General features: G+C 41.5%; 1 protein-coding gene across 1 annotated transcript in view; it reads right to left on the reverse strand.

The window, feature by feature from the left end:
• Positions 1-25,577, reverse strand: part of TENT4B (terminal nucleotidyltransferase 4B) — a 45,654-nt gene that overhangs the window by 7,671 nt on the left and 12,406 nt on the right. Inside the window, exons 4-11 of the mRNA XM_063141110.1 lie at positions 13,345-13,468; positions 9,312-9,358; positions 7,602-7,722; positions 5,481-5,588; positions 4,295-4,423; positions 2,726-2,939; positions 1,634-1,760; positions 1,431-1,534 (exon numbers count right to left, since the gene is read on the reverse strand). Coding sequence (XP_062997180.1) covers positions 1,431-1,534; positions 1,634-1,760; positions 2,726-2,939; positions 4,295-4,423; positions 5,481-5,588; positions 7,602-7,722; positions 9,312-9,358; positions 13,345-13,468 — 974 coding nt within the window. The remainder of the gene's footprint in view (positions 1-1,430; positions 1,535-1,633; positions 1,761-2,725; positions 2,940-4,294; positions 4,424-5,480; positions 5,589-7,601; positions 7,723-9,311; positions 9,359-13,344; positions 13,469-25,577) is intronic.

A 25,577-nucleotide genomic window follows, 5' to 3' on the forward strand; every position in this document is an offset into this window, starting at 1 on the left:
ATTCACCAAAAGAGGCTATCAGAGAAACACAGCTATGTTTCAGAGATGAAACCTAAAAAGCTGCAAAGCTTCTGTTATTCATGATTTGCACACACAACATAATGCAATGTGGGCCTCTTGGTAGGGCGTTTCCTTGCAACACACACACTATTCCAGGAGGAGGTGGGGTTATCTCTTTAAACAGAAAGACACAGCCACAGGACACATGCTCTGAGAGATGCATGTTTTGACAGGTGCTGTATAGAGCGGTGTCTCTCTGCCATAAATATGGTCAGTTTGGACGTGCATCTTTACATCTCAATTCATTGAGAATGTTGCCATACGTTGTAGTCCTTACTTCCTTCTACTGAAGGAATCAACTATTTAATAAACTCTCTGGCACCTCTGAACCATGAACCTGTTGGTGCTAGTGTTCTGCCTCTGCTTGTTTACTCAGGCTTAGTAACTTCCATTATCTCTAAACTGGCTTGGTGTTTCTTTAGATTTCGGGCCTCCTGCATCTTTTTCCATAAAGGTTGAATCCTGGGAGACTTAGGCAAGGAATCTCTAATGCTCACACACAAACTAAAATTTAGCAATTGTCTCCTTTGGGAGTAATTCTAAGTATACTTGAATAAAGGGACAATCCTAACTTGCAATGCAATGTTCAACGGAGCTTGCTCCCAGGTAAACAAGCATAGAATTTCTGCCTTGGTCAGTCACTCAGACAGCTTCGGCTATTGGGCAGTATTCAAATGTAATAAACAAGTAAGCATGGCATGTCTTTCAACCACCTTTGGCACAATGGTCTCTTCTACCTCCAGCTCTTTGGTTGTGACATGTTCCTAGTCTGGGTCTTCTGACTGGATAAGAACTTAAAAAGTGCCGTGCTGGATCAGACCAAGGATCCACCTAGTCCAGCACTCTGTTTATACAGTGGCCAACCAGCCATCAGCCAGGGACCAACAAGGCAGGACATGGTGCAACAGCACCCTCCCGCCCATGTTCCCCAGCAACTGGTGCACACAGGCTTACTGCCTCAAATACTGGAGACAGCACACACCCATCAGCATACATATTTATTTATTTATTTATTGCATTTCTATACCGCCCAATAGCCGAAGCAATCTGGGTGGTTCACATACATACAGCATGCATACTTCATAAAGGCTTAATGCCGTTTGGAATATTTGGGAGCGGCTGGCCTTGGTTTAATTAAGACTGGCTTAGATTATGGGGCTTTCGATTCCTTTTAAATCCAACCGTTTATGTCGTGAGAATGCGCTACGGCCAGGTTTACCGTTTTGAGCTTCTGTCTATCGTTCATGAAGATGAACAGCTTGTTTTAAAATGAAAGCCGTAAGTCTTACATTGCTGGCTAATGTGTGGAAACTGTACAGTTCCAAAGTATCGCTGAACTGCAAGCTGCAACGGGTTTGGCAAAATCTTACCATTGCACGAAGCCTCTGTGCTGTTCTGAATTCCCCATTGCTTTGATATCCAATCTCTGTATGTCGCCACTTCTTGCGTCACTCTGATTATTCTTCCTAATATACTGCCAGCATTTTAAAAGAAAGAAAAGGTTATTGGGTTTTAAAAAAGAGAGAAACATGTGACAATGGTAATGGATCTGACTCGGACACAAAGTGTTTACCTTTCATTTTCGTTGTTGGGGTAATATTTCGCTATCGGTGATACTGCATGGCTCAAAACAACGTATGCATAATCAAAGGCCTGTTTTACTTGCATGGCACCGTAAGAACTCCTTCCGACATCATTACCTTAAAACAATTAGAGAGGTTGTAATAAAGAAACAAATTCTATGAATAAGACACCTCAGCCAATCTAGGAGGCCTTAGGTTATTGCTAAATGGGCCCAAATGACCCCAACAGAAAGCCACCAATGTTCTTACAGATATAAAAATAATTAAAATGAACATCACATTAATTCACTAATTGTATAGTTTCAGGATTTGCTTTTCTTTAGCAGGGCAACAAAGGGAGCGAAGACACAAGGTATGAGTTTCTGACCAACCAAGGGCTACAATCGATGCAAATCTCATCTTAGCTCAAAAGGAAGCAGCACCCTGCCAACGCTCCCTCAAGCCTATTACTATTTATGCAGTCAAGGAGACATTGATTTGGCAATATCCTGATTTGGCAATCTGCTCAAAATAACATTCTACTAACAAATTATAAATAAGGTTGCTCTGACACTGGCCTTTGCTAGACCTACCTTAAAATCCGGGCGAGAGGAGGGGAGAGCCATCGCGGGCTGTCGCCCTAGTCTACACGTCAGGGCGACAAGCTAAAAGAAAAACCCGTCGCATCTGCCATTTTTTTTTAGATTTAAAGGGCCGGCTGCGCAGAAGCACGCGAACGATGAAAGGTACGTAGGTTTTTTAACCAAAAAAAAAAAAAAAAAGATTTCCTCACTCCCCCCACCCTGCACGCCTTCTCCTGGCTACGCACAAGTAATTACGTGGAGCCGGGAAAAGCCGCGGAACGGGCTACAAATCGGGCTTAAAGGGGTAGGCTATATCCTGGGGCCAGGGAGGGTTGATCCCTCCCTGAGCCCGGGATCCCCTGTGAGTCATCTGGACACACGAGCGATCCCGGGTATCAGCCCGGGATATAGCCTGGTCTAACAAAGGCCACTGAATCAGGAGTTAACAACTTTTAATTTCTTCTATTCTGCATCCTTCGGTTAAAAATCTTCCCATGGCATAGTGAAAAGCCCTCATACCTGGTTGTAGTGGGTCTTCAATATATAGCATTGATGGTCTATAGCCATCCAGCATATTCTTCTGCACTTCGTCCTTGGCCACATATGAACCACCATCCTTTATTCGGATCCCTGTTTTCAGATAGTTGAAATGACGTCCATATAATTCAAAAAATTCTATTAAAAGGACCCCGTAGTTGGCATTGGGGGCACAGGCATCTTCTCTGGCATGTAACTGTTGATAAACAAACAAAACAATCAACATTGGTAACAACATAGATATATGTCGTTGTGTGTGCTATCTGTTTTATGTCTTTGCATGAATGGTTTTATACCCGGGGCGGTATGAAAATATAACAAATTAAATTAAAATTAAATTAAAGACACTTTTTAAAACTTCTCCAGATTCCTTTACAGTCCATTTAAGAACTAAATTCAAATAGAGACATGCAAGCATTTCTGCTTGATAGCTGGAATGAACTAGTACTCCACAAAAAGCATTTACTCAGACCCCATTTACACCCTGTATTAAGCAGACAAATATCTTCAAGGCAAAATGCATCAGGCACTTCAAACATATTTTCCCAATAAATGATCAACTTTCATAGGATTGTTATGAAAGAATGAGACTGGAAAACGTGACACACACAAAATACCCAAGATCTATGCATGCGGCTTCCTCGTCAACAAAGTTGTTAATGACTTTGTTTGCACGTAACACCAATTCATGGGTAAAACAACCAGGAATTGGCATGGTTGCAATTGAATCAGCTTTCCAAAACAACCCAGGAATGTCCTTTTCCTAAACTGTCATGATGTGTGAACCCAGCACTCAAACTGTTTAGGCTTAAATAATCCAGAGTTTTAACCCAATAATAAACCATGGTTTCCTGAGTTGTTTCAGAAAGCGGAAGTGGCTGAAAGCCAGCATGCTCATTTGCTGACAAACAACCCATAGGTTGTTTGATTGTGCAAAATGGTCCTAAGCAGCACACTGAACAGCAAGCATCTGAGAGACATAATCCAAATATATGGCCCAAATACCCACATTAGCTCTAGCTCTGCATCTGTGAAATGGAAATATTTATGACCTACTTCACAATAAAATAAATGTGTACCTGGGAGAACTGGCATAGAAATAATTCAAGGCAAATTGTAACTTTAAAGAAGATTGTGATACAATGCCAACAGGCACTCAAAATACCATTCTACCATTGTTTTTCGTTGTGTATATTTACTGTTTTTATACTGTATGCTTTTATCTGTACGCCGCCCTGAAATCTTATTGATATAGGGCAGGATATAAATGTTATAAATAAATAAATATTTCAAATAGTTATTTTAAAAACAGTGGTGGTTCTACCCAGGAAATTTAACTGCAAGACTAATTGGCTTACAATCTAAGTTGTATTTTATATGATTTGTGTAGTTATAATTTTATTATTATAGCCAATGGCTCATTATTATTTTTTAATCTGACTGATTTTTAGTTCAGTTTGCAACCTATTTCATTGCACACAATAATTAATATCACACTTAAAAGAGAAAGGTCATTCATGAACCATCAGGAAATAATTTCACTCAACTTACCTGGAGGAAGCTGACAGCCATTAAAAAAAGACTGTATGATCCAATTCCACCTGTAAATACTTCATTGAGGTCCCTCTGCAATAAGAACTGTTTCAGTACTAAAACTAGATATGGCAATACAGGATATTTCTGCAGGAGAAAAAAGGAAATGAGGATCAAACCTCCACTCAATACTACTTTGCACATAAAAAGCACAGCTCTGTCACATTGCTAGAAATAACATGATAACTACTGCTGACACGAAGTATTTATTTTCCGCAGCTTGAAGGTCACTTGGTGTTTATGTCAATTTTCTGTTAGCAGATAACAGGCCTTAGGTTACAGGAAAGACAGGGGAAATTTTGGCCGCCGCTATTAAACCACATAGCAAATGGATAGCAGAATATAACTACCAAGAGCAGAGAAAAATCTAATCTAACAAAAGGTTTAACTTAACTGCATTCATTGAAACATTCAAAGTATATTTTAAGGCAGCTTTAAAGACTAGCCGTTTCCGGCAGGCCTATCCAGATCAATGTAAAATCAAGAATTTTTAAGATGTATTGATTCCTGTTCTAATGTTGTTCCCCGCCTCGATCCGAAGGGAGAGGCGGGTAAGAAATAAATATTTTATTTATTTATTTATTTATTTATTTATTTATTATTTAGAATATTTATATACCACTCCCCATTGAAAAATTTCGGAGCGGTGTACAAGGTAAAATGAAAATAAAAACATAATAAAACAGTTAAAACAAAATTTAAAAAGAAGCAAAAATCAGAAATCCGAGGCTGCATGTTAAAGAAAGGAATAAAGATGTTTTCAGGAGGCGCCGAAAGGAGTACAAGGTCGGAGCCTGCCTGACCTCCAGAGGCAGGGAATTCCACAGGAGGGGCTCCACCACGCTGAAGGCTCTTCCCCTGGTGGATTCCAATCGGAGGATGGATCTAGGTGGAACCACCAGGAGCAGGCCCTCGGATGACCTCAGTGACTGGGCAGGTTGGTAATTTATTGCTTTTATATCCCGCCTTTCTTCCTTGTTAAGGAACTCAAGGCAGCAAACATAATCCTCCTCCTCTCCATTTTTATCCTAACAACAACCCTGTGAGGTAGGTTGGGCTGAGAGTCTGTGACTGGCCCAGAGGCACCCAGTGAGCTTCCATGGCCACGTAAGACAAAAGACTTTACATGTAAGTATCACCTAACCTTGATAAAATCTTTGATGAGATGAGCAGCTTTTACCCCGTTCTGTACGTTAAAGCTGATATCAACTTTTACATCAGTGGAGAAATCAGTCAGTTTAATGATCGGTACCTGTGGAAAGAGCAAAACACAACATTGTTCTCAAGAGAGCTTTTTCAGCTGTAGGCTTAATCCTAGACCAGTGCAGCACACGCTTAAAATTAAACAAAACAATCTTCACAGAATTCAGCCTTCTGTTGTGCACAAGAGGTGCTTTATACAACAACTGACAGATACGACAGCACTCCAAACACAAAGCAGTTGCTTTTAGTCGTGAACAGACAGCAGGGGGAGACAGAAGGCCATAGAATAAAACTACTCATCATATAAGGGCCATTAATGAAAAGAGGAGGTCATAGAAGAACAAGCAATTCACGTCAGAGACACTTCTTGTGTTACTTCTGAAAGAATGTGCTGCCCTCAGGAGTTCAATCCGCATGTTAAGAAATTGTGAAAATATAACAACCAGAGCAGTAATTCAATCCATAGCACTGAAGTCCATCAAGAATTTGAAATACTTCTCTGAATCAAAGGATCCAGCTTAGCTGGACAAGATAACTGTGTACTAAGAGCAGGATCCGAAGAGCTACTTCAACAGAACACTCCTTTGCATGTTTTCTCAGAAGTTCCACAGTGTTAAGTGAGACTTACTCCCAAATAAGTGACTATAGGATTGCAGCCTGACAGGAGACCACCATCAATCCCCCATCTCACCCCAGTTCAAATGATCACTGCAGCCCACTGTGTCTTATTTAAGCCATGGCGGGTTGAGGTGCATGCCAGTGGCCATTTTGAATAATCAAGCTGCAGCGGTCAGTCGCCATGGCTTATCATGACATCCAAACCAAGCCATGGCTTATCATGACCCTAACCACGCCAACAACAACCCATCCTAGCCTGGTTTAGATGACGTGGTAAGCCATGGCGCCCGCCCACCACAGCTTGGATATTCAAAATGGCCACTGGCACGCATCACAACCCACCATGGCTACGGTGATCGTGTGAATCGTGGAATAGTTTCTGATACTCCCTTCTGCTGTGCAGCATGGTATGCACAACTATTTGAGAAACATAAGCATGAAGCTCTCTTAAACAAGCATGACCTGTTGTGCAGTTCAATGGATCCTGGTCCCCAAAACTACTAATAAAGCAAGGGAGATTTCCTTTTGAAGGGTGATGCTTCAACCATAACAATTTCCATCTGTGGTTTGAGTAAGTGCAAATTGTGTTTGTATATCGCACTACATATGTTAATGGCTCACCATTGCAATGGTGTCTGCGTTATCACTTAACGTTTTGTAAATGGCACCCGTTAAGATAATCACTGTCTGTACTTTTCGTATTTCAATTCCCTCTGACAATACAGTTTACATCATCCCCCAGCATGTGTGTGTGTGTGTGTGTGTGTGTGTGTATGTATGTTTCAATTTAGGGTTAACGCTTCACAAAAGCTTATGCCAGAATGAATTTACTAGCCTTTAGGGTGCCACAAAGATACTGATCAGTAGGTACTGATCTTGACATTCAACTAGTATGAATGATATCTGCCACTATAAGATTCCACAGTTTGTGTTCCCCACGCTCCCACTGCTCGAGAGGAAGGGCTCAATCTTCATTGCTCTGTGCAATGCAAACACTGGAGGGATTTCCTACTCCTTACACTGGGGCCCATCAGCCAGCCAGTTAACTTCCTCTTCCTTGGTTAGGGCAAGCATGTGTTTTCTACCATCTCCTGCTTGGAATATTTCCTGCTGCCAGATGGAAGGGCACATGCTCCATCCATGGCCAGGGACTGGTTGGGTGGGGGGGTTATTCTGACTCTAGTATTTTTCTACAGGAATAGGCATGTCTATATCAGTCCATTCCTACCCTTCTCTCCTCCCCAACATTTGGGCTCCCAGCTCATTTGCATGAGGGGGGACCCACTCAAAAAGAATTCAGAAAGCAACGGCACCCAACAGCTTACTGATTTGACTTGCCACATGCATAGACCAAGGGCAGTTGCATAACAAGAAGTTGCTTTAGAGTATCTTTTGCAGAATACAAGTTTTAGTTAAGCAAAGAGAAAAAGGAAAAATAACTCACAGTTGCTTTGTCTAAAACCTTTACTGACTCTTTATCTGCCACGTTGTGCTTTCTGAGAGCCTCTTCCAGGGTCCACAGAGGCAACGTCTCCCATTTTCCAAACACGACTAAATCAATATCACTGAAATGAAAAGATGGCAAATTAAGAGGCAATTCTCTCTCTAGAAAGTACGTTCAAAATGAGGAGGGGATATTTTGGTATCGCAGAATCATGATTTAATTTCTCCCTCTTCCCTCCCCATCCCCTTTTCCTTGTGTGTCATGTCTTCTTTACGGTCTTCTTTACTGATCAATTGTTAGCTGCTCTGGGAGCCTTTTTGGCTGAGGTGCAGGATATAATAATGATTTGATTTGATACCAAGCTTTCTAGAACTGAGACCTAGACCCCTTCTTCAATGCCACCTATTTCTGAAGTTCACGGTCCATTGTGAACGCAACAACAGCTGGGAGTGCATTTTCCTGGCCACTGAGTTAAGGAAATATTGATCCAGTGCCACTTCCTAACATGCAAACTTAAATCCTTGACAGATCACCACCTCTATAGCTTCACATTCTTCAAGTGCTTTCCCCAACCCTCAAATGCACATCTCCCAGATCCTACATTAATAGGAAATCTGCCTCAGCTGCGGGATCCTGGAGGAGAAGGCTAGCCCTGATGGTTGTGTGCTACCTCCAGTAGCTGAGGCCTTTGCTAGACCTACAGGATATCCCAGGATCTCGTGTTGTCAATAACACGAGATCCCACCCTCATTGACATGTAAGGCGAGGCAACTCAAGAAGAGAGCCGTCGTGCCCGCCATTTTTTTTAACTTTTAAAGGAGAGGTACTTTTTTTAAAAAAAAACATTAAATTGATTTTCCCACTCCCCCCACCCTGAGCCCCGTGCGTGGCTCCCGGCTCGGTGCGAGTAATCGCGCGGAGCCAGGAAAAGCCACGAAAACGGGCCACACGCTCGCGGTCTCCGAGACCACTGGAAAAAGCAGGCTTGAAGGGGTAGACTATATCCCGGGGCCAGGGAGGGTTGATCCCTGCCTGATCCCAGGATCCCCTGTGCGTCATCTGGACGCAGAGGGACGATCCCAGGTATCACCCCAGGATATAGCCTGGTCTAGCAAAGGCCTAAGGCAGTAAGCCTGTGTGCAGCAGATGCTGGGGAACATGGGCAGGAAGGTGCTGTTGCACCATGTCCTGCTTTGTTGGTCCCTGGCCGATGGCTTGTTGGCCACTGTGTGAACAGAGTGAAGGACTAGATGGACCCTTGGTCTGATCCAGCATCAGGGCACTTCTTAGGTTCTTAAGTGGAGTGGACAGGAGACATATTACATCACCCTAAACGCTACCATGGACTGATAGGACATAAAATGTTCAGGGGCATGGGCAGGTCAACGTAAAGACCATGATTAAAATGTTAAGAATCATTTGTCTCTTTAACGGTAGAATAAATGCTAATACATAAATGCATAAAGCAAGGTTAGAACATTTGCTTTTCCATGAAGTTACACAAATAACATCAGTAACATCAAAATGGCCACTATGCAACCTCAATATCACAAGTTAAAGATAAGCAGTAAAAAGATAGATCTTCATTTTAAACAGCAAGTGCTTGTAAGGAAAAATGGGGGCGGGTAAGAACCATGTATGCTAACTTGAACTCTGTGGATATGAACATAATAAATAAATAAATAAATAAATAAATAAATAAATACTAACCTTGTAGGTAAATATAAACCAGTCTTAAAACTTCCAAATATCTGCACCTGAAAAACACACACACATGCAGGTTAAAAATCCTTCACTAAAAACAAATGGAATAAGTAGTAACATTGACTGTTGCTGCCCTCAACTGGTAGACTTCGGAAAAACCTAACCAGAATATAATATAGAGAACACGGGTTTGAACTCTTCAGTGTGTCAAATTGTGGGTGCATCTTTGCTGTCTAACACCACTGCAGCGGTGCAGCGAAGTGATTTTAGACCCTGGATAGAAGGGTCTTTTTAGGGGGGCGCTTTTAGAAGGTCTTGTATGACTTCAGTTGTGAAACACACAACTAACTTTCCTCTACTTGCCCCCTGCTGACCCCACAACTGCCATTCCATGTTTTACAGCTGCTTAGACCTTTCTGACATGTTAAATTGTTTGCCAGTGCTGATTTTTAAAAAAATATATACTCTGAACATGTGTCGTTTTGCACTTTAACCTCACTTGAATCATAGGTTCACCATGATTACAGGAATAAAATGGACTTCTGCTTCTGCTGTTCTGTTGCACTCCTCACCTGCCACTCTCTGGATGGTCAGTTGTCGGGGAACGGCTTGGGATTCAGGGCCCCGGATTTTGGGCCCATGGTCTAGCACTAGCTGCACCACTGCAGCATCCTAAATAAAGCGAACCAGGCCTATATTTCTATGATGTATCTGTTACCGCCTATTTTTAAGCTAAATCTGAATTTCAACAATACATCTTGTAATTTAGCATCATTCTTTGAAAAACTTGAGCTAACAAGGCATTAATTTAGTATCTAGGCTCCTTATGGAAAGGAGAAATGGTGCAGTCACTACTCTCTCACACACACATGGTATGAAAGCTTCTCTAGCACAAACTATCATAGTAATAACAGTTTTTCGAAGTCACACAATCTAATTAACAGGATGTTCTTCTTGGGCAAGGCCAGAACAACACACAGCAAAGGTAACACAACCTGAAGTGACCTTCAGGATCTTTTCAACCCAATGGTTCTAAAGTCCCAGATGACCATTCATATGTGCTGTCCCCACCTGCCACCCGCCCCTCCTCTCTGGAAATTTCAAAGTATGTTGACTCAAAGAACTTCTAATTCTCTATAGCAGGAGCGGGCAGAAAGCAGTTCTCCAGATGTATTGGCCTTCAACCCTCAGTATTCCTGACCACTGGCCATGCAAACAGGGGCTTCTAGGAGTTGATGACAAAAACACCTAGAGAACTACCCTTGCTCTAATTTATCTGCTTTTAATACAGAGCAAGTATTTGCCAATTTAACATATGAAACGTCCTTCTACTGGATCAGACAAGTGGACCACTAACCTTACACTACCTATTCTGACTAGCCACCGATTCCCAGAGCCTCTCTCTGTCTTGCTACCTGAGATCCTTAGGAAAGAGGAAGTTCACTTAGTTCAGAATGGTTTATTCTGATTAACTGCTCTCTAGGGTCACATGCAGAGATCTTCTCCATCACCTGCTACCTGATCCTTGTTACTGGAGGTGCCAGAGACTTCCTTCATGTAAAACATATGCTTTACTACTGACCAATGGCCTCTCCTATCAATTTTGAGAGGTCAATCTCTTCCCCCTAGGAAGTTTTATAATACTGGAGTTTTCACATACTCTTTATTGGCACCAACTGTCTCTGCAGAGGCCACCAGTGAGGGAGGAAGCAGCAGCCAGGCACCACTCCACCGTGCCTGGGTCCAGCTCCAGCTGAGAGCCCCCTCCCTCCTGCCACCAACTGTCTCTGGAGAGGCCACCAGTGAGGGAGGAAGCAGCAGCCAGGCACCACTCCACCGTGCCTGGGTCCAGCTCCAGCTGAGAGCCCCCTCCCTCCTGCCACCAACTGTCTCTGCAGAGGCCACCAGTGAGGGAGGAAGCAGCAGCCAGGCACCTCTCCACCGTGCCTGGGTCCAGCTCCAGCTGAGAGCCCCCTCCCTCCTGCCACCAACTGTCTCTGGAGAGGCCACCAGTGAGGGAGGAAGCAGCAGCCAGGCACCTCTCCACCGTGCCTGGGTCCAGCTCCAGCTAAGAGCCCCCTCCCTCCTGCTGTCACCTGTAACTGCTGAACTTTCCAACTAAGATTGTAGTGCCTGAATTTGCTTTCCTTTCCCCCCTCCTCCTCCTCCCTCCCAATCCCCTTTCCTTTTGTGTCATGTCTTTTAGATTGTAAGCCTGTGGGCAGGGACTGTCAAGAAATACTTTTGTAAGCCACCATGAGAGCCTTTTTTGGCTGAATGGCGGCATAAAAATCCTTAAATAAATAAATAAATAAATAAATTATGCAACATACAGTGTGTCGCTGATGTGATCCAAACACCAGGATGTTTGATCTGGGAGACCTGGCCTTGCTCAGCTACAGAATCCCTAGTTTAAACTCACCATCAATGAAACCAGCTATATAAAAAATATCACTTATAAGACTAGACCTGTACCTGATGTTAGCAGAGGGCTTCCTAATCTCTGCACATTAGAATTAAAGCCATGTATCACAAATCCCAGCAAAGTCTAATTGTGCCACTGGTCTGAGTCTGCTTCATCCCTGACCCTATGGTGGGCATGGAGGAATCCCTGTGATAGGGAAGAACGCCGCCAAAGAAAAGTTTTCAGAGTGTGTACCCCATAGCTCACCCCACCAAGTTAATAATCATGTTGGTAGGTAGCCATTAGACTTCTATAAAAGAAAATGGATGTCATCCAGAGTTCATGCTAACTGTAACTGTGTGCTTGCTGTTGGTTCATTTTAACAAAGTTTACTTTCCTTTTTAAAACCAACCTAACACGCTTCTTTTTCTCGTCAGCTGTGCTGTCCCAACTCTAGGATAATTAAAGCCTCTCTTAGCCACTCTTATGGTGGAGTCTGGCTGATGCCAAGAACAGTTCTCATTTACTAGGAATGTTTCCGTCTAAGCACATTCCCTGGAGCAATAGAGCAAATGACACAATTGCTGGCTTCTATAAATAAAGTCATAGTTTAAGAAATGTTCACTTAACACCATCAATTTTGTGTTATCATTTTCCTGAGCCCACTAAATGTATACAAACTCCTCTTTTTCAAAAGAGTTCCTCTTCCCATAAAAAAGTTTGTTTCTTTTTTCCAGCATCTTTCTATAAAGTGTGCAGCAGCAGCAGGAAACCTTTCTATGTAATATAAGGCAGCAATGTTTTCATTTTCAAATCCAGATGTATACAGCAAGTACGACTGGCTCTCTTTAGTAGAAAAAGTCTGAATTGGAAAGGAGAGGGTGACGAGGCTAATGGGTTTGTGCAGATGTTCTTCTTGCTGGTTAAGAGGTTTTGTTCATTAGCCACTAAGCAATTAGCTGACTTTTTCAAACAGATTTCAGAGCATGAAGTGACTTGAGCTTAAATAATGGAACTGCTATTCGGTCACTAATTTTGCTTACGTGGTTTGTATGCTGCCCTTTTGCAAAACATTTCAGTCACAGAATCTAATTCCAAAATTCACCACTGCCAAAATTCAGCAACATGTTTGCTTTAATATTATTTTGGGAGGATTTCCCACTCTTCCCTTTACTTCCCTTATCTTCCCTCTCGAGGACTGTTACGTACAAATGGTACCTGAAGGGTATACGGGACAGGCGTAGGCCTGCACCTCCCAAGAATACAACAACACAGGGCATCAGTCTTACTGAATAATTGGATGGGGCTTTGCTACGAAACATCAGCTCACCAGTGGTATTAATTCTTCCCAAGCAGCTGCTAATATCTTTGCCTTCGTTGCCCCCAATATACTGGTTGAGCGGGTAAACTGCACTTACAGTGAAACACAAACTATGCACTTTAAAAAATGGAAATGTACACAATTATGACTCAGCTGCATAATTTCATTCTAAGGTTTTGTTTTCCAGTTGGTAGAATTGAGGATTTTGTGCTTTTAGTTAATGCTGAATATACATTTAAAGCTCTATAGACAGTAGTTGTTCAAGAAGAAACCACTACCCACAATCACCAAGCAGAAGAGTTTGTTAACCTTACATCTGCATTAGGCCAGAGTTCCTTTATAACGTTTTCTATCCTATTCACCACCTCCATTCGCATTGTTTTTTCTTCAGGTCTGGGAGACATATATTTGTAGAAGTCATTGATCTCTTCGTGAAGACTGAAAAAGAAGGACAATGCGTTAGCCCAATGCAATAACAAGACAAAAACAGACATAGCTTGCCAGTTTAAGGACAGTAAATCTCCAATACTGCGATCCTACGCATGTTTGTTCAGTAATTCCATCTGAGTTCAATGGGACCTTACCCCAACAGAGGTGTACGCTGCAGCCTACATCTGGGAAGGATACATTTCAGCTCTATCCTATTTAGAAGTTATAAGGCAAACAGGGAGCCCCCCCAAACAGCCTTTTTTTTCATGGTGAAGCATTTACACAGGAGAATCAGTAGGCACGAGTGGCTGTTTTAATACTTTTCCCACCAGCAGGTTCTGCCCCCGCTGCAACCCCTTCTGCTGGGTGGTTTTCATCTGTTATTTTCCCCCAGCCAAGTTCAGAGACCACAAATAGGCCCCACAGTCCTTTCATTAGCAGATCCTTCCCTGAAATTGCCCCATCATTTACATTTGGGAATCCATGGTTCAACAGCATTTACTTCCAAGTATCCACCCTTAGGACTTCAGCTTCAGTTTGAACAATCACAAAAACACCAACCATTCTGTATGTCCCATTTCCTACAGCAAGTCAAAACCTGGCTGAGTTACAAGTAATTATACTATTAATGATGGAGATACAGAAATACTCTTGTATGGTATAAACAGTAGGCTGAAAAGTAACCAAGGTAAATAAGGGAGTGTCAGTTTTTACGCCTGGTGCATGACTGCAGGAACTTTCCCCACTATGGGTGTGAAGGAAAGACTGAAGGAGCAGTAGCTACCCTGGGTGTTGTGCCCGTGCGACATCTGTTTGGGCCAGACCTGTATTTAACCACTAGTCTGGTAGCCATAGGAGACAAGAAAATGCATGTACGTGAGTGTAAAGAATTGCACACCTGGCCTGCACTTGTTCATTAGAGTTAAATATTACTGGGGTGGGTGAGAGTAATAAGCATGAGAGTCATCCACAACAATCTCTATAATATCCACAGCAGTCTCAATAATATATATTTTTAAAAGGACTGTTTTAATGGGGCGGAAGCTTGTGAAGTTGTCGTCGCAGGATACAGTATGCAAATATTTAGCCAATGTTGCATTGGTTGTCTATCCCCAAGAGAATTCTCAGCTTCTTACTAGACTTTACTCTCTCTTTCTTAAGAACAAGTGTCTATTTCTCCTTCCTTAAGCAAGAACTAATGGCTACCTAACTCCACCCCTTTATGGAAAAGGTGACTTCCCTTCAGTTAAATGTAGTTATATTTGTGGAACGTCTACAAAATCCTTTAGCAATGTTTTTCTTGAGCTCATTTTCAAAGACACACAGGTTGCATATCCGACTGTTCAAAAAACCAGTTTTCCGACATCTTTTCCACTCAGTTGTAACTGAAAAGATATGCAGAGATTTCCAAAAAATTTGGCATTGACAAAAATACAAATAAAATTTATTTTAAATCTTGCCATGATATGTGCATAATGGAGATTATAAAGAGTGGGAACTCTGCCAAAACGAGGACAATTACAAAACTATTGTTTTTATTAATGGTGCTCCCAAGTATTCCTTTGTCTAATTCAGTATCTCGCTGGCAACTTAGGAGCCCTCTAATTTTGCATCTGTGGGGTGAAAATTTTTCCTTGTAAAACTTCCCAGTGCTGAATTTTTTTTCCCATGGGAAATTTTCTACGTCATAAACTCAACAGTAACAATGAATGGATTCTAACTGCAAATACAATATTAGCCAAGTTGACAGTTTCAAAATGAAAAGCTTTCAGCATATCATGCACTGTTCTTTGGGTTGTTAAAATGTATTAGTGTGTCAACAGTAATATTCCAAATATCCCCACTGACCCAAAAAGTTTAAGGACCGCTGATCTAGGCTTTAAAGGGTCAAATCAGCACTCTGAGTTGTGCCTAAAAACAGTTCAACAATCCGCATTGGCAATTCCCCCCCCCACACACACACACACACAGAACACACACAACCCTCTCAGCTCCTATCAGGACTTTTGCAGCAATATTTTGTAGTAGCAGAGTTCTAACTTGGGTTGGCAATGGTAACATGTGACATTTTTGGGTAGTCCAGTGCTATACTTTAAACCCTGGCTACACTGAATGTTCATGCTAGCCCCTCCAGAGTTCAAATACCCACTCAATTAAAGCCTTCACCAAGCTGCCCTCTCTGACCATCTTACAGGTAGGTTGTGAAGATGGGCTGACCTCTTTTGTTTTCTATCCTTCCTTCTGGATACAGAACTAGCACTAGTCGCTGATATAAATAGTTTTCTCAAGTATCACAAGAACAACTGTACAGTCATTAAACTTGTGCTGTATATAAATAGTGTAAGTAGGGATTTCTAGGGCATCTCCTATCAAAAAGCAATGCATTTTTGTCTAGCGATGTCAAAAACAGAAATGGTCTGAATTCAACGAAGACCCTAAAGGGCAGGCTTTGCAGCTGTACACCGCCCACCTATCTTTACAGACCCACTATATCAAGATCGGACAGTGTTGACATTAAAAGTTAATACTAACAGCCGATTAGGGGAAATGAGGTAAACTAAACACACAAGCGTCACAATTGGCCAAGATGACTAGAGGTGCATTTATCATGTGTTTCGAGATACATGTCTCCCTACTTACATAATTATAGCACTTGCTGTGAACACCAGTGGGGTGGGTGGGACAGGAATTTGTTCTTTCCCATGTGTGATGAAGGCTGTAGTCAAATAGTCAAATGCCTAAAGCTTTTAGAGAGGAATCCTAAGGGCCCTAGACAGAGGTCAGAAACAGTGCTCTGACCTCGGAGCCAAAAATCTGCATTTCCCGCCCTCTCACAGCCAGGATGGAGAGAACCATGCCGGCTGCATTCCAGTGGGCAGGGAGGGGAAGGAACTGGAGAGGAAAGGCCAGGATATCCTGAGGCCTCTCCAGCCTCTTTCCCTCCCTTCTGCCTTGCCCTAGCTAGACAGGTGAAAAAGCCCATCTAGAGAAAATGGATAGAATCGTAGAATAGTAGAGTTGGAAGGGGCCTATAAGGCCATCGAGTCCAACCCCCTGCTCAATGCCGGAATCCACCCTAAAGCAATGCTGACAGATGGTTGTCCAGCTGCCTCTTGAATGCCTCTAGTGTGGGAGAGCCCACAACCTCCCTAGGTAACTGGTTCCATTGTCGTACTGCTCTAACAATCAGGAAGTTTTTCCTGATGGACAGCTGGAATCTGGCTTCCTGTAAATTGAGCCCGTTATTCCGTGTCCTGCACTCTGAGAGGATCGAGAAGAGATCCTGGCCCTGCTGTGTGTGACAACCTTTTAGGTATTTGAAGAGTGCTATCATATCTCCCCTCAATCTTCTCTTCTCCAGGCTAAACATGCCCAGTTCTTTCAGTCTCTCTTCAAAGGGCTTTGTTTCCAGACCCCTGATCATCCTGGTTGCCCTCCTCTGAACACGCTCCGCTTCTCCTCCCACTTTGCAAGTTCAGGGGCTTACAAGTATTGGGGCGCTTGTAAGATTGTACTCTTAAAAACTCATCTAGAGACCAGATTATTCCCAAAGAGGGCCTTACTTAAATCTGTTTGGAGGAATGAGACTCAAGTCCATCCTGTGGCAATTGAACCATTTGCGTACCGAGATGAAAAAAAATCCCAGGTATCTAAAAACATTACGGCTTTGCCCATACAATTGATTTCCCCCCCTTTCTTTAAAGTTTTCTTATTGCCTATGTATACTCAAGAATTCTTGCACAGCAGCCCTAAAGGATTTCTAGCTATTTGGGTTTAACTATGCTTTTCAAATGTGTCAATTAACAATAGCAGAAGGAAGCAATTCTTATTGTATTATTCACTGTGGATTAAAGCTTGCAGGTTCACGGTTTCCAAATTAATTACCGTATTTCTTCGATTCTAAGACGCACTTTTCTCCCTAAATAAACAGCTCTAAAAATGGACTGCGTCTTAGAATCGATGGCGTCTTAGAATCGAAGCAATACGGTAAGAGGAAAAGAGGAAGCTCCTGCAGCAGCCTCGAGCCATGCGAGCGAGGAGGAGCTGGTTGGGTAAGCACCTGGTTTTTTGTTAGTCAAATTTATTTGTAAGTCCCATCGATTTCCATGGGACTTACTCGCGTGTCGTCGTCCCCTGGTGCACAGACAAGTAAAGAGCGGGACTGGAGAGTTAAGTTTACTCTTTGTTTCAACGCCCCCCCTTCTTCCCGCGCAAACGGCAGTTTCTTCTCTCACAGAGGGAAAAAAAGAAAAGGACACGACCATTAGAAGAAAGCGCCGAGAGGGGGGAGGAGGTTGGCTGGGCGGTGAGGGAAGTATTTCTTTGATTCTAAGATGCCCTTTTTTCCCAAATAAACATCTCTAAAAATGGGGTGCGTCTTAGAATTGATGGCGTCTTAAAATCGAAGAAATACGGTAATGTTCTAATTGCTACACATTAAATTTATTTCAGCCCGGGAATGCATGTCAAGGCAGCAAGCCATATCTTCTGATCTTGTACCTTTCCTATTTTAGAAAGGTGGTTTCCAATCCTCAAAGCATTTATTCCACAGTAGAACCCGAGTAACAAGATTACTTCAGGGAGAAGTTCATCGACTGAAAGACAGCTTCTCAAAACTCACAGATGAACCATTATCACTAGGCTATATAATTCGCCTCCCAATTGTATGCAGTGTACAAACTCTTCATCGGAGATGTGTACATTCTTCATAGATTTTAGTGAATACATGTTAGTGTTAGTAATGCTTTTACAATACTATGTCTTGTCACACATGTTTAAAAGATGTAGACTCACACACACTGCATACAAAGGTGCCATCCTGCCCACTGTACTCTCCAAGAGCAGTGCACAGACCCACTTCCAGGATACAGTATGGGGTTCCTCCACACCAATGGGTCAGTGTAGCCTTTCCTAAGAACATTCAGCAATTGCCTGGAGACAGCCTAGTGGAGGAGAGAATTAGGAAAGCCACACTGGCCCCAATGTAGCTTTGCATGCTGCTCCATGCATGAAGGGCAAGTAGGATTGTGCCCAAAAGCCACCATCAGTTCTATGTTTGCTGGCAAAAAAAGACAATTTCCCAGCACATTCTTACATCTAAAGTTGAACGTGGCAATGCTTATTTTAACTCAGACCATATTGAGAGTGATTGTGTTTGAAAACAAAGTATGAAATATGATCAATTGAATGTCATTTAGCATGGTATACATGCCTCCAAGCACACCTAACTTTGCTGGAAGGGCCATTAGACTGGACGATGGTTGTTTACTCTCCGTCTCAACACCAGGAAAAGTTTCTCCCTCATTCTTGTTTATGAAATTTAACAAACATAAATGCAAAACTAGTTTATTTGAACTGGCCCGGAGGGATGTTCAAAACATCTGGATGGCTAAAAGTTTGAGTACATGGAAATGGTACTTATTACAAGGGGGGGGGGAGAGAGAACTTAAGAAATGTGCATAAAGCAGAGGCTCCAATCACCAAACTAGGATATGAAGGCTTCAGCTGTTCTATTTTGATGTTCTGTCAATGGATGTTGACTTTTCTAAATAATGGTGTGCATTGTTGAACTGCCAAGTTTCCCCATATTCTGGTTAACTTCACATCAAATCTCTCAAATCTGAAACATGTACCAAGGTGCAAACGACAGGGTGTACCTGTACTGGAAGTGTCCTATTTTAAATGGATACAGGAACATTCCATATGTAATTCAAATATGCCCAAGTGCTCCCAAACTAGGAAGCAAACTCTAAATGATCAAGCACAGCTAGAAGCAAACTCTAAATGATCAAGCACAGCTAGATTACCTCTTTAACAAAACTGGAATATCTAGTCTTATTAACAATGTATGACAAGGTTCTTTTGGTGTCACTGAAAGAAACAAGAGTAAATAAAGGGAGAGCGCTAACAACACACAGGAAATCAAGCTAGTATGTATAACATTTGGCAACCTTGTCCTCCAATGAAGACAGAATTCCATAGGGCCAAACCAAGGGCCCAAGAGTTATTTGAGGGTTGAGTCAAGAACTCACCGCTCCTGGAGATTTGCTTCTTTTTGGCTGGGGATCCAAGTCAATCCTTGTTTGGAGGACTTAAAAACGTTGTTGAAATATGAGGAATATAACTCAACAAATCCTCTTCTTTCCCCAACCATAAGCAACATTAAGCTGTTTGTGATATTTTGATCCAGACAAAGCAGTTGTTGTGAAACAGGTAGAAATAAAACCAGAGGCCTGTAGCTCAAGTATTCAGTTATCACCCCGAATCCTGGGTTGATGAGGGGGGAAATATCAGGAGTTTTAACCTATGGTTTGTTGTTGGGTTAACATTGCGACGTTCCTGGGTTGCTTTCTAAACCACATGCAGAGCAGGAGTGGTGAGCGGGCAAGCCCTAACAACCTATGGGTTGCCGTTACATGCAAAGTGTGAGCCAGTGGGCTAGTCCCCACTCAGCCATGGAAGCTCGTTGGGTGATTTGGGGCCAGTCACAGACTCTCAACCCAGCACACCTCACAGGGTTGCTGTTGTGAGGATAAAATAGAGAGGAGGAGGATTATGTATGCAGCCTTGGGTTCCTTGGAGGAAAAAAAGGAGAGATATAAATGTAATACAATAAATAAATAAATAAATAAATAAATAAATAGTCAGTGAGGGCAGGCTGGAAAAGGCTGGAGGATTTCGCTCCCCTTGTCCTCACTCATTGTATTTCATGTAAAAAGAGATACATTTGCTTTATATGTGAACACAGGATGGGCACATTAATAAGATACACATGGCTGTCCCATCACATCTAGCGTGGCCTTTAGTCACAATTAAGTCTAGCTGGATTAGAGTCAAATATTTTCTGCATCATCATTCAGAGGCTAGGTCTTTAAACATTACCCAGAAGTGTACTTTCACCCATGGAGAGTCCACAGCCCAGCAATCTACGCCTGAGTTAAGTTAAGGAGCATAAACACCGGTTTTGTAAGCCATTCACACAGCTTTTCCTTATATATTATGTGTGGCAACAGCCCCTTGAGCTCAAACATAAGCATCGTACATTCACACAAGATTTCCTTTAGTGTTAATTTCTTTCTACATTACACCTAACCTCAAGGGAAATATTTACTTTAAATAACAAATCTTAAACGCAGACAGACTCATATCTCCATATATTGTTTACTGGGATAATTGCCATATATTTCAATGCAACATTTTACATGAAACTGTAGTAATATCTTAGAATCTGGTGTTATATAATCAACAGTTAGTAGCCTGATGGTGTAACAGTAAAAACAACTGTCAAAAATATTTATATGGTCAACCAATGCTCAATGTACCATCCAGGGTAAAAAAATAGTACATTTTATACCACCAAGTATCATGGTACTATATCAACAGAGTTTGGGGGCTTGGGGGGACGGGACAAGGGCCCTTCAATACACATGCCAGTATCTATTAATATGGCCATTTCTGTGCTGCAGGCCTGCCACCTAAAGATTTGGTGTTGGTATAAAAGAAGTTCAAATATTTCTTGCAGCTTCATAGAGTAATACTAATATTCAACTTCAGGACCCAGAACATACATATGAACCATAGTACCTGCAATTATCCCTTAGTAGCGCATCAACGCAAATCTTTCTGCTTTATGTCTTCCGCTGAAGGTATAAACCCCAATTTGCACCTCTGAAAGTATGTATATTTATATAGAACCAATGAAAAACAATTGTTCTTTCAACTCCTGGTATTTGGCTCTGTATGCAAACTCTGTGGATGCTTTAAACTACACTGCTGTACTGCATTGTTATGAACAAGTTAAAACTGATAGAAGAGAATTGTTTAAAGCAATGCTTGGGCATCCACAATTTTAGGGGCAGCAATTTCTCAAAATGATCAGGTACTCCTTTGGTATTTAAATTGTCTAGTAAATCCTTTAATACACCAAAGATCCAGATTACTAGCAACTTCCATTTCAAAGAATTGACAAGGTAATTTAGGAATTATCTTTGTTCCTCCGCTGGGGATACAAGCACTGGAAGACTGCATAGTTCATAGCTCAAAGAGCTACCCGGCTGGTAGAACCAGCAGAGTTTGTGCATTCTTACTGTGCCAAGTTCCTTGGAAAGGGAGAAGAAATACAAAAGATGTTTAATTTATGGAAATGCTGCCAAAAATAAAATGCTGAAACCTTCTAGGCAAAGGGCAGGTGGTGTATGATTAACAGGCCACTTTCTGCTTACCAAGAAATGTTGTCTGGAACACCTTAACCCAACTACTTAGTGAGCTGATATGTGAATCTGTGCAGGGCTATGTGGGTTGGGTTGGGAATCTTAATGGATAGTTAAAACATGGGCCATACACTTTTTTCCTAGCAGCACTATCAAAAAACAGGAAGACCAAATTTTTACTGCCGCGGCTTACCCATTACTTGAAAATTATTCCCTTTTACAGAGTCATTAAGGAGAGTGAATAGGAATTATGTCTGAGATATTCATCTCTCTATACATATAAGAATCTAGTTAATATCAACAACAACAATAACCGTCAAATGATCATTCAAGCTTACATATGCGTAAGCTTCAAAACAGCAGTCACACACCTGCAAAGGTATGCAACTTGTAAGGCACACATGTCAAGTTCAACACAAAACAAGAAGTCAAAGACTAAGGTCAGTGACAGCCAATGTGACTGAGAGGATAGTGTATGAAAATTTGAACCTGGGAGATCTGTGTGGGAATATTGCCTCTTCCGAGGAAAAGACACTAGCTATCAATATGAATTTGCTATCGGTAAAATAGGAATAATAATGTCCTATTTTTATAGTGAAGCTGCAAGGTGCAAAAATGAATGTAAGGACATAATCCTATGCACATTTCGACAGAAATGAATTGCGGGAATTATTTCTGTCTAAACATCATAGAATTGTGCCCTAAAGCACTTTGACAATTAGAAGGCTGGCCTTGTTAAAAAAAAGAAGAGGTGTGTGTGTGTGTGGGTGGGTGTGGGTGTCTAAAGATAGCAATAGAGCTGGGATAGGCAGCTGCCATTTGTGCTGCACTGTGCTTCCATTGCTAATGGCAAGAGCTCTTTCACGCTCGAAAACATAGGGCAATAGGCATACAGGCTGAAAGGAGAAAAAGAAAAGCTATCATGTAAGCCTCCATGGCAGCTAACTATGGAGAATGAGCTTTGGCTTTCTATTCCCCTCCAGACTTGGAGCTATGGCAGAAAGAGAAAGTGCACCCAGCACATCCTCCTATGTTTGCCCAGCTGGACAAATACAGCAGTGCTTACAGGATCTACGTTCTCTCTCTCCCTCTGAGACAGAAAAATACAACGTGCAGCCCGATTGGAAGGAAGAGCATAGTCTCCTGTACGCAACCAGGTGAGCATCTTGGTTTAGGGGTAGTAGTAGACTGAAGATTCCTCAAACACAAATAATGAAAAGATTCATAGCTTCTCCTAGATGACAAGGCCACTGCTTTTGCTTAGGATGCGGAGAACAAAATTCCACCTGCATTTGAGAATCTACTATAGCGTGACTACCTCACACAAATGATCTGGATGCTTGCAAATTCCTACTGGTTTCATTTCCGTACAGGAACAACCATTACTAGCAGATTTACAACTGTATTTATTTTCTGTACACTACTCTTCATATCGCTGCAGTTAGAAAGATATAGCGTCACCACACACCTGGCTGGCTGGTTCTGAAGGTAGAAAAACACACGAAGTGGCAATGTAATCGTATCATTTTAAGACATGAAAGATGGGGAAAGAAAGCAAGAAGCATACAGGATTTTAAAAAAAAACACAGATCCAAATGTTTTAGAGAAAGCACCTGCTTCCTGTTATCTTTCTCCCACCATCTCCCATTTCAATAGAGAAGGTGGAGGAATTCCATTAGTTAGCATTTTAATGAGAACCTAATTATCATCAACTTTATTATGGTCACCGACCAGACTTTACACATACAAAAGAGCAGGGCGAAGTTACATATAAATTTGAGAAGTATGCAGCAAAATCAATTTTGGAGAGACATAATGAGAACCTAATTCACAGTTCCTGAATCAATAGACAGACCAAAATGTAGTAATCCTTTGGTATTTGAACTGCTCAAAATTTTGCAATTTTTTTTTTAGAAAGCTACTAATTGTTGTTTTAAATGGATACTGTTGTTTTTATACTGTTGTTTTTATGTTTCTGATGGTTTTTTAAATTTTGTATACTTTTTAATGTTTACCATTTTTAACTGTTGTAAACTGCCCAGAGAGCTTTGGCTATGGGGCGGTATATAAATATAATAAATAAATAAATAAATATAAATAATTAAAAAATTGTCCCTACCCATTCAATAGGAGTAGCGTAAAACACTCCAGTTACAGGTTAAATTCTGTAACTTACTCATATCAATCTAGTCAAACTCAAAGAGATCCTCTGTAGTGAAAGTAGTATCTAAGAATCCCATTTCTTTCCCAGGTGCAATAACAGGAGATGCACACAGCTAAGGTAAAACCTTCTTTTCGAAAGAAATCAGACACTTACTCCCTTCTTAGCTTCCTTCACTGTTGGCTGGTCTCCTGCCATCAACCAGACACAGTTAGAAATATATATTGCCAACAAGCCAAATTTCTTTGTAGTAAGGCATGCTCATTTAATTAATAAAAACACAAACACAAAATATAAGAAGGGGGAAACATCATTACAGGTCCACAACACTTCTACAGACTTCAATTCCCAAACCTCTCAATTATTCTGGACACAGACCACTTATATGTTCAGGACTGGAAAATCTAAGTCTAAAGAGACATGCCACAAACTAATTTTCAACAAGAACTGGAATCAATCATTTAAGAGAAACCCATTTCCTCAATGGAAATCCAGTCTTCTAAAGTCTTTGATGCTGCAGATATTAAAAGAACAGGCTCCTACACTACTACAAAGAGCAGGACTCAAATATTAACTCTCGCCCTCCATGTATGCACACAAAACTGTCAAGGTTATGATAAATATTCCCTTATCAGCAAAGCAACGCAGTCAAATGAGAACTGGCACAGTCCTAAACTCCAAGTTCTCTGAACCATTCCTACTAGAACATGATGCAGTATTAATTTCATTCCTCTAATGTTGTAACAGTCTCCTGAAACATGACATTACAGAATAATTCACATAAACTGTTGAGACAGCAATGTGCCAGTGGTCATCCTTACATAATTTTTTGTTTAATTTCCTTAAAAGGTACATATAACGTTCACTCCTATTTGGGTTCCGAACCCACTGTAGCTGATTCACAAAACTTAGAATAAGGACAACCATAGTTCCCACGTGTGGAATGAGCTCCCCAGAGAGGTCCGCCTGGCGCCTACACTGTACTCCTTTCGTCGCCAGCTGAAGACCTTTTTATTCACTCAGTATTTTAACACTTAATTTTAACTTAAATTTAAATTATACTGTTTTAACTCTGTATTTTAACCTTATATCAATTTTGCTGCGTGGTTTTATCCTGGTTGTGCTTTTTATATTGTATTTTGTATTTGTATTTTTAACTTGTTGGTTGTTTTATGATGATTTTAATTTTTGTGAACCGCCCAGAGAGCTTCGGCTATTGGGCGGTATAAAAATGTAATAAATAAATAAATAAAATAAATAAATAAATAAATGTAGGACTTCAAGATGTAGTATCTCCATCCCTACGGCAGAAACCACAAGGGAGGCTAAGGCATTCTGTTACTGGAGTCATACTACGGCAAGTCAACTGTAGCTGTGCTACACAAAGTTTTCTGTTGTGAACCAATATTCCATCATCTGGAAAAAGATGACAAAATCTAAATCATACGATCTATAAGAATCTAAATCATAGGAACTCTAACAGCCTCCCCCAACCCAGTGCCCTCCAGGGTGGACTGGCTGGGGATATTGGGTAGTACCCAATGGTGTCAATTCCAGAAGCAAAAGGGCATAATATGATCACATTGGCCAGTCCCCATTTCCTAACAAGCTGAAGTTTCTGGATTGTTTTTAAAGGCATCCCCAAATTTAACAAATTGCAGTAACCCAGTTGAGAGATTATCAGAGTATAAGCTGATAAAAAGTGCTCTGTGCCACCGCCTGGGCCTCTAGTGACAATGCTGGATAT

Source organism: Elgaria multicarinata, chromosome 14 (genome assembly GCF_023053635.1).
Source record: "Elgaria multicarinata webbii isolate HBS135686 ecotype San Diego chromosome 14, rElgMul1.1.pri, whole genome shotgun sequence".
Taxonomy (NCBI): domain Eukaryota; kingdom Metazoa; phylum Chordata; class Lepidosauria; order Squamata; family Anguidae; genus Elgaria; species Elgaria multicarinata.